Source organism: Odocoileus virginianus, chromosome 11 (assembly GCF_023699985.2).
Source record: "Odocoileus virginianus isolate 20LAN1187 ecotype Illinois chromosome 11, Ovbor_1.2, whole genome shotgun sequence".
In the NCBI taxonomy this organism is placed as follows: Eukaryota; Metazoa; Chordata; class Mammalia; order Artiodactyla; family Cervidae; genus Odocoileus; species Odocoileus virginianus.
Window position 1 is genome coordinate 46,498,614 of NC_069684.1, and position 9,977 is coordinate 46,508,590.

At 41.8% G+C, this 9,977-nt stretch overlaps 1 protein-coding gene across 4 annotated transcripts; it reads left to right on the forward strand.

Moving 5' to 3' along the window:
* Window positions 1–2,635: 2,635 nt before the first annotated feature.
* COX20 (cytochrome c oxidase assembly factor COX20) lies at window positions 2,636–9,470 on the forward strand. Of its 4 annotated transcripts, none has more exons than XM_070474403.1 (5): window positions 2,969–3,061; window positions 3,181–3,455; window positions 8,523–8,637; window positions 8,752–8,815; window positions 9,200–9,470. In XM_070474403.1, exons 2-5 carry the CDS (start codon window positions 3,414–3,416, stop codon window positions 9,339–9,341), a joined length of 363 nt encoding a protein of 120 aa, XP_070330504.1. In that variant the 5' UTR covers window positions 2,969–3,061; window positions 3,181–3,413; the 3' UTR covers window positions 9,342–9,470. The 4 variants fall into 4 exon arrangements, 2 of the variants coding, with proteins under 2 accessions (XP_070330504.1, XP_020770927.2); XM_020915268.2 differs by lacking the exon at window positions 2,969–3,061 and adding an exon at window positions 6,980–7,164 and having other exon boundaries at window positions 3,381–3,455; XR_011490383.1 differs by lacking the exon at window positions 8,523–8,637 and having other exon boundaries at window positions 2,636–3,061; window positions 9,200–9,257.
* The last annotated feature ends 507 nt before the right edge of the window (window positions 9,471–9,977 follow it).

Sequence of the window (9,977 nt, forward strand, 5' to 3'; positions counted from 1 at the left end):
ATACATTTGTCAGAAACCAAGAAAGATGGAGAATACATGAACTTAAGCAGTCAATTCAAAAAGTTAGACAAAAGACCTCAAAATAGATACCACATTAGTAGAAAAAAAAGTGTAAAATATAAAATGAAATTTACAAACCTGCCTTGGTCAATAATACCAAAAGTTGATCTGTTAAGAAACAAAAACAGATATAACCAAAATTATTAATGAGAGAGCATGCAATTTTCAAAATTATGAGAATTTTTTTTTTTTAGATGGGAGTCAAGAAGGTCTTAAGCAAAACACAAGCAAGACGAAAGAGGTCAGGAAGACACAAGATCAAAAGCCATAAAAAAAAGCACTGGCATATTGGACTCTGTAATAATAATAATAAATTGAAAGTTAAAAAATCCATTAAAATAGATAAATTTAGAAAAGAATGGTCCATAAAAAATGGTCCACAAATGTCAATCCATAAAAAATTGACAAACAGATTTTTGGGAAAAGAATGACCAATAAACATTTGAAAGAATATTCAACCATACTAGTAATCAGGAAAGTTTAAAGCAATTAGGACACCATTTTTCCAGCTTCTTTGGTGGTCCAGCGGTTAAGAATCCGACTTGCAATGCAAGCTATTGTGATACCAGTTTGATCCCTGGTCTGGGAAGATCCCACATGCCTTGGAGCAACCAAGGCTGGGGGGGCCACACTACTGAGCTTAGGGTCCACAACAAGAAAAGCCACTGCAGTGAAAAGCCGAAGAACCACAATGAGGAGCCCCTGCTTGAGGAAACTAGAGAAATCCCTCTTGCAGCAACAAAGACCCACCACAGACAAAAATAAATAAATAAATCTTTAAAAAAAAAACAAACATATTTCACTCATCAGATAGACAAAAAATTTCAAATATGATAATACACAGTGTTAGAAATGTGAGGATAGCTTTCCCAGTGGTCCAGGGGTTAAGAAACCACCTTCCAATGCAGGGTACGGGGGTTTGACTCCTGGATGGGAAAATACCATCCTACACACCCCAGGGTAATGAAGCCTGCAGTTTGCAACTAGAGGAGCCCAAGCCATGAGGCAGATCCAGGCCAGCCAAAATTTTAAAAATATGAATAAATAAATGTTGTGAGGACACAAGCACTCCTCATCCACTGTTAATGGGGAATGTAAACTGGCAACAGTACTGGAAGGCTAGGTCAATCAGAAGGAAACTAATTAAAGGATTGCTCAGCAGCCTTTAAACTAAATAAGTCCATAGATGCTTACATGAAAAAATTTTCAATGCATAGTATTAAATGCTAAAATTATGTAAAGCACACAGCACAGACATTTACATAAGTGTGTGTGTGTACCATACACACACACACAAGTATGAAGGTAGGTCTGATATAGAGAGACGTTTACTTTTTACCCTATATTCCAGGGTGGTTTTAATTAACAAGAAAAAAGAAAACACTTTGGAAAGAAATGTATTAAACTGTTACTTGTGTTTACCTTAAACAGGGGAGAAAAAAGGGGAGAAAGTGAAAAAAAGACTTTTACTTTTCACTTTATATGAAAATTAAAAAAACATGTATTATGTCATTTGTGAAATTTAAAAAATTAATATAAAGAAATAATGTATGAAAATACTGCAGAGATAAATGAAAAGCACCCTAATTTTACCCTAGCAATTTTTCGAAGTCACAATAAAAAATAAAATAGGATGGCTCTGGTACTTTTCCAATTCTCCTTCCTTTAGGACACAACAATGAATTACTTCAAAAGAATTCCTCACTCCTTTATGGACTGTGTGTGTTAGTCACTTAGAAGTGTCCTACTCTTTGCGACCCCATGGAATATAGCCCTCCAGGCTCCTCTGTCTATGGAGTTCTCCAGGCAAGAATACTGGAGCGGTTTGCTATTTCTCCACTTTTAATGGACTATTACTGCCTTAACTACTACCTTTCAGACCAAGATTTCAAAGCATAGTTAGCAAAGATTTTCAGCTCAGAACCCCAAACTGGCAGGCTATCATGGGCAGGGTGACATTTATTCTATTTCTTAACTAATATTAGAGCAGTATGTTAAAGCAGCTTAATCTCTCCCAAAGTTACTTATTTAAAACACACACACACACACGTCATAAACTACGTGTTTTACTGGGATTGTAGAAAGGTATTAAAGGACCACTAAAGTGTAAAGAGTAAGAAAACGCTCAACTAATGACAGATGATAGCAAACAATCATCGCGAAACTTACGCAGCATTTACTCTGTGCACTGCAGCATGACTATGCACAATAATAACATACACGCGAAAGCTTGAACATCTCCCCAGGAATATATTTTGAAATATAGATAGATAGATAGATAGATAGATAGATAGATAGATAGATAGATAGATAGATAGATAAAAGAGCCATGGTTTTTGTTAAGGACATTTTCCTTACGGTGCATAGGAAAAATTACGGGAAAAGGATTTGCATTGTACTTATTTAGAATGCCGAGGAAGTGGGCAAGCCCTATCTCGCATCAGACGACTGCAGCCGCTAAAATGCAGATTTCAGGTTTAGTCGCAGTCGTAGGGAGTGGTACACGCTGAACACTACCTAACATTCAAAAACGCGTGTCGCAGGCCTTTTCCCACTTCACCCCGCCCGCCTTCCCCCTCCTGCACGCCGGGCACAAACGTCTTGACGCATCCTCACTGACGAGGTGCTCCCTCCATTTTGTCCCCAGTCTCCTTCAAGCGAAAGGAGCGGCGCTATTTTAAAGCAAATCCCTGATTAAACCAAAACGAGAGAGGAGGCGATGTGGGCGCGAGACCACACTTTGCTGGAGGCCAAGGCTGGGTGGAGCTGCCAGGGGCGCCCAGGGCTCGTCCCGGGGCGGGAGGACAAAGGACATAAAGGGGACGCGGGCCGCACGCCAGGACGGGCCGACTTCCGGGCCGTGGGCTGGCGGGGGTGGGGGGTTCCCGTTCGCAGGACAAAGCGGCGGCGGCGCGCACGGCTCCTCCGCGCGGCCCCGCCCGCCCCCGCCGCACGCGCCCGGCGTCCAAGCACGCGAGCGAGAGCACGCGCGCTGACGACGGTTAGAAATGGCGGTTGGAGACGGAGGAGGGGCGGGGGCGGGAAAAGGCGCAGCCTCGAGTGCCAAGAGCGCGGGTGCATGGTTGCTCCCCTAGCCCTCCTTCTCCTTCTCTTCTCCAGGCCTTCGACCTGGGGAAAGCCCCGGTGGAGAAGACGTGATCCGTTCACTTGAACAAAGGAAATGGCGGCCGCACCCGAAGCTACCGGCACAGCCGGTGTTGCCGCCTAGAAGACTGGGAAACGTTCCCTAAAATGGCGGACAGCGAGGACGCAGGCGCGGGGCGGGGCGGGGTGGGGCGTCCGCCCACGGCGGCCGTCGGCGGCGGGGCGGGGCGGCGGCGCTGACAGTCCCCATGGCGGCTGCGCCGGAGCCCGGGGAACCCGGGAAAGGGAAGGTAATTCGGGGAAGACGGAGAGGGGCGGCGGGGTGCGGGCGGGCGGCGGGTAAGGACACGGTCTCTGAAGCTGGGAGACCCTGGATAGGAGCACGTGGCATTAGCTTCTCTCCAATGGTACAGCTGAATGGTACAGCCCCCCATTCAGCGACATTTTTATCGTGACACGATTCAAGTGACCCAAACTAGGAGGATGAGGGGACCGATACCGATAACTTACTGCAGGCCCCAAGACTGGTCCCTGTGGAAAGAAAATTTTGCTGAGGGCGCCTCATATTGTAATTGGCTAATAAAGAGTGAATTTATAGTTCCCTGACGACAGGTGCTAAGGCTGTATATATCACATTTAAATGGAGGAATGGGCAAATGCTGAGAAATGAAAATTTTGCTATATTCGAGTGAATGTATATCCAGAGCAGGAGGATCAGATGAAAGGATTTGAGGTTTTTTCCGTTAACCAGTTTTCAGTCAACCACGTGGACTTTGCATCATTATATGCAACCAACAGCTTCACTGGCTGGCATTCGTGTCTTGCTTTGCCTTCTCAGCCCATCATCCACAGTTGTCTTTGTGGGCTACCCTGTAAAATGGATCATTTTACATCTGCTTAAAACTCAGCCGTAGCAGCCCATTGCTTTCAGGATAAATCCGAATTTCTCGATCTGTAATGCAACGGAGTGGGTTGCCATGCCCTCTTCCCAGGGATGGAACCCGAGTCTCAGGTCGCCTGCATCGGCAGACGGGTACTTGACCACCAGTGCCACCTGGGAAGCGTGTAAAGCTCCTCACTGTTCAGTCTCTGTGAATCTTCTCATGCTTTCCTCTCCAAGTGTATTCAAGCTCAACAGGTCTCTCTCTGGCCTCCCATGAAGGGCTTCCTGACCCCAAAGGTAGCTGAGGTGCTTCTGTCCTCATCTCCCTGACACCTTGTACATGGCTGTTACCATTACAGCATTATACTGGAAGTTAATTTATGTCTTCTCTTCCTTAAGAGCAGGAATCCAATTTTTATATCCTCAATGCATATTAAGTGCTCATAAAAAATATGCAAGAAAAAATTTTATCCATCGTAAACCAGAGAGATTAACGTTGGATCAGTTGAGTCACAAATATTTATGAAAGACCCACTCTACCACACTGCACCAAATCTGTAGATCTAGGAGATCTGCTCAGCTTGAAAATTTTGATTGCTTCTTCAGTGTTCTTGCTGCTCTGGGGAATTTTCCATCTAAATTTGCCCTAGATGGGACACTTCCCTCCAGCTTCCAGTGCCGGGGGTGGGGTGGAGGTGCAGGTTCATTCCTGATTGGGGAACTAAGATCCCACATGTGACATGGCTCAACCAAAAAATAAAATTTTTAAAATAAACTTGGCCTAGATCATCAATGGTTATGAACGTTGGATACATTGCTACCATATTTATTATCAAAGCTTGCCAGTTGTCTTGATGCCTTTTCTGTTTTTTGTGTCTCACATGCCGATTGGAATATGCTTTAGTAGAACAGAGGCATCTAATTTATAACAGAATTCTAGACGGCTTTGTGAAGACATTGGGATCTTCAGTGGGCCTTTTTATCCCTTGTGTATGTGATTGTTCACCTTTGATAGGAGGTAACTGCTGTCTTTTTAGGGTCATGATGGTGGTTTAACCCACTGAAAATCAAGAAAAGTCAATGAAAGAAAATGTTTCATTTTATTTGAAGTGAAACATGTTTCAAAGTCAAATGATTATCTGTGCCACATGTGCAGAGATGTAAAGTAAGATGGATTTAGCAAAGTGGCTTTTAGACCTCAGTGGTGCCCTTTCGGTGGAGGGTAGGGGATAGATGTCTTGTTGAACTGGCTTAAAAGCAGGTAGGTTTTTAAGTGGAGAGGAGCACACATTGGTAACTGAGTTTTGCAGTAAAGAGCAGAAAAATGGGATGGTGGCTTGGGGAAACAGGGTGCTGAGAGGGTAATTTGTGTATTTCTAGATTGGAGATTATTAAATAGATGAAAAACAAATAATGCAAATAAAGTAAGGGATAACCATTAGAAGCAAAGTCCTTAAGAGTAATCAGCTGCACAGTGAGGACTAGTTTTAAATAGTAGGGCCAGCTCCTCCTTGGAAATAAAAGGCAAATGAGCACTGATGGAGCAGATAGATTTAACAGTGGAAAATGAAGCAGCTTTGACTTATATAATCTATGTTTAAAGTCTTTAATTTGTTAATAGCAGGTGAACCTTAAGTTTGCAGACTACTTAGGGAGTAAAAGAGGAATGCTAAATGCCTTGAACATTACAAGTAGAACTACTTCAAAAGGACTTCAGGTGTAGGATTCTTTCCATTTCTGAGACTTAGTTTGGATACTATATTGTATAAACTCAAGACTTTTATTACAGTACTCTGTATTTGCTTTTAAGCCATCACTAGTCTTTCAGATTTGTCAGGAGGCTGTGACAATTCTCTTACTAGGAAAGGGAAAAAAATCTTAGTATATCCTTACCCAATTTTGAGTCAGGGTGGCATTAGTGGTAAAGAACCCACCTGCAGGTAGACCTAAGAGAAAATTCCCTGGAGGAGAGCACGGCACCCCACCCCAATTCCGGTATTCTTGCCTGGAGAATCCCATGGAGAAGCCTAGCAGGCTGGTCCATAGGATCCCAGAGTCGGGACACGACTGAAGTGATTTAAGCACACACGCATATCTACAGTTAGGTACTTAGCTATGTTACTCCTTATATGTGAACCCTGAAAGGGTTAAATGCTCCAATGGAAATGACAGGCTTTCAGGGTCAGACTGACTTCCACTCTGCCACCACATATGAGGCTTCTACTTAAACTGTGAGCCTGTTTCAGAATTAAAAACAAGGAATATAAAGAGCTTGGTGCCTATAACCCCTTAGCACCCCTAAGCTGTAAGACTGTTTAAGTAGACCAGCACTGCCTTCTCAGCCCTGGTGCTACTGACATGGACCAAGGCAGTTTTTGTTGGAGGCGGTTTAGCAGGACCATCCTTGGCATCTAAAACCACGTGTTGGTTTTAGAAGTAACACTTAACAAAGATGTTTATCTTTCAAAGCAAGCTGGATTATTCTACCATTTGCAATTTCAAAAACTTAGTCTCCAAAGCAGTGTTTCTCCCAATCTGGTGGTTTGGGGTGGGGAGTGTGAGTTTGGTCAGTTTCCTAAACATAAATGCCCAGGCCTAGTCAGTCAGAATCTGGGGGTGGGACTCAAAAATCTCTAAAAACCCTCAGGAAATTACCTAGTGGATTTAAACAGCACCCTTTCAGATGTCCAGCAAGTTTACACACCTGGCAAAGAACTGCACTTTATCCTTTTATCCAAGTGCTCCCCCTCCAAAAGCTTGCACATTCTGCTCTATCCTGGGGTTACACCAGGACTCCATTATGGAAGAGAATCCAAATGAAAAGTTCAGATGCCTTCAAAGAGCTGTGCTGTCTTGGTTGGGATATGCAGTGTCTGGCATGCTATGGCTAACGCTTAATGGTTCCTTTCATTCTCTGCTTAAATGGGAAAGCCATCAACATTCTCCCCTGTGATAGAAGCTGCTGGTCTCGCATCTAAGACCTGACATTAAACACCACCACCGCCAATCTCAGTTCTTTTAGCACCCTCTCCCCACCCAGGGCAATGGCCTACCTGCAGAACAGTTCACGCCCTCCCCTCTGGGGCCATAAATGCCACTGGGCTGTTGACCTGAAGGTAAGAACAATCTTTTTTTTTGCTAAATTAAATGAAAGGCCTAGAAGTTAAATCCCAACCTCTTGTATATGAAGCTTTGTACTGAAGAGCCTGCCACTGGAGTCTGCCAACTTTAAGAGGCACCTGCTGCGTTCAAACATGTTGGGGGGGAGGGGCACGGGCAGGGGCAGGGGACAGGCAGAGACAAAAGAAAAACAGTGATCTGAGAGTATATAACTTTTGCTTTATTAGGAACCAAGTCACATTGTCTTTTCTGCAGAAGCTTCAGCCAAAGCAAACAGTCAAGAATACCTTTATGTTTCAACCTTGAATCTAACTTGCCCTTCACTGTCCTTTCCCTATTTCTTCCAATCCAATCTTCTTTTACCCTGTATAGTATATTACCATCTAGGTATCATCTCATTCCTAAGAATGGGCAAGTGACTTCCTTTTTGAAAGTTACATTACTGAAATTTTTTTTTTCAAGTGAATAGGAGTGCTGCAGCAAAACATTAAGTGTGACTTTAAAAAATGTCTGCCCCCCAACCCCAAAGTACAGTGAGAGTGACAAGACATCAGGTTGAAAATGTCACACTTAAAGTGGCAGTATTTTTCAGAGGGAGAACAAATCCATAAATCCAGTGCAGACTGTATAAAGAATTTAAAAACCATTTTAGCACTTGAAAGAACTTAAATTATCACCTAGCCAAACCCCTTCATTACAGACTGCAGGCCAAATAAGAAAATATATCCTACAGGTTACAGAAGTTAGTGGCAGAACTGAGACTAAAATCCAACCCTCTTAGATTTCCACTTTTTTTATCACATCTAGATGTGGTTACTATGTACTTCAACAAAGAAATGAAGTGCAACTTTGTATCACAGGCAAGGAAACAGACAAGGACTTGTCAAAATATTTATTATAAACAAAACTGATGTGCTGTTACTGGTTAACACAGATAAAATCTGCACTCATCCTTAAAGGAATTTAAAACAGCAGTATACTAAATATTATAAGTAACATGGTTAAAACAATTTCACTTTCCCATCTGTTTCTCAAATTGTAATTATTCTGCTTTTACCTTCAGTGATAGCCAAATCCCCAAGAGATGCCATAGAGATATTTAAAAGAGCTCATGAAATAATGTATGCCCCTATCTCCAAACCAGCTGGTTAACAAATTATGGCATAACCATGATACCATAATCTATTTAGGTTTAATTTACTCTGCTACTTAGTACTTTCTGGTCAAATTCTCAAGGTTTCCATTTTAGATTCATTCATATTAGATACCAAAGCAGGATGGTTTGTTTTTAATCTTTGCCAAACCATCCTGAAGTAAAATATTCTTTTACTCAAAATTATTTTATTTTTCCTAGCCCTTTAAACTCCTAGGAATTTTAGATGTTGAAAACATTCCCTGTGCACGGGATTCGATATTATATGGTTCATTAGGATCTGTTGTGGCTGGCCTTGGACATTTTTTGTTAACTAGTGAGTATATCTGTTTTTCTTCATGTATAAAAAACATTTCTCTATGTGTTTACAGTTTTGTTCTAGATGAAGTATCACAATCCTGATTATAGTGTTTATGATTCCTTTCGACAGGCAGAATTAGAAGATCATGTGACATTGGAGTAGGAGGATTTATCGTGGTGACTTTAGGATGCTGGTATGAGTGTTAAGTATTCAAGATTTTAATAAGGTTAATCCAATTCCAAAGCACATGCTATGCTCAGCAATCCCCCACTGGGAGATTCCCACCCCTACTCAAGATTATCTTACAAAATGATATTGCTGGACTGCCTTTAAATACGTATATATACCCATGTGTTTTGTGTCATTTGTCAAGTCAACAGATGAATGCGACATCAGACACTGCATTATGCCATGTCAGGGTTTATATTTCATTTAGGAAGGCCTCCACCTTTTATCCTAATGCTCACTTCATCCCTGCCTATGGTACCACTGTCAGTCATCTGTAAGCTTTTAAAAACTTCAAATTAGTTCCCATAGGTATGTCATATTGGTAATTTATTCACATTCTCCTTACTAGGTTCCACTGTAGGTATAATTATGCAAAGCTAAGAATCCAGGAAAGACTTGCCAGAGAAGGAATTAAAAACAAGATTTTATACGAAAGTACCCACCTTGATCCTGCAAGAAAACAAACCAATGGTGGCGGCAGCAGCAACTGAGCAGTCTTGAGCATAGAAAACCCAGATATAATTCACTTCATTGTGAACAAAGCTGAGATGAACTACAGAAACATTTTATGTACCATAAGACAGATCGCAATCAAGTAAATAAAGTATGTGTAAGCTGTAGTCTTTTTTACATGTCTGAGTATTTACAAACTTATTCGGGCCCTGTAACTGCTGTCAGTATAGCATGATGGACTCACTTCAATAATCCTTGTGTTTAACTTGCTTAGAAAAGTGTCTCCTTACAATAAGCAGTGAGTACACCTGATGTCTCAAGAGATAAAATCTCAGCTGGATGTTAAAACTTGCCTTAAAAACAAAAGTCACAACTGTATTACTGTACCTTGTTAAAAATGAAGGGATACTTTCTGGTCTCTAAAGTCAGTGACGTTCTATCACACTTAAAACTAATGGATCATTGCTTTCCAGTTGTTACTTTTAAAATGCACCCAGTGCTTGACTGTATTCTCCCATTTTAACAGGTGAGTTCTCTCTCAGAAAGGAAACGTGATTTTTAGCTGCTCTAAATAGGTCTTGGAAGTATGCAGGGTTTTTATTTTTAAGTAGAATTTAAACTTGCACATGGCATGCATAAAAATATCTTCTGAAACTTGTGTGGTGCAAAGGAAA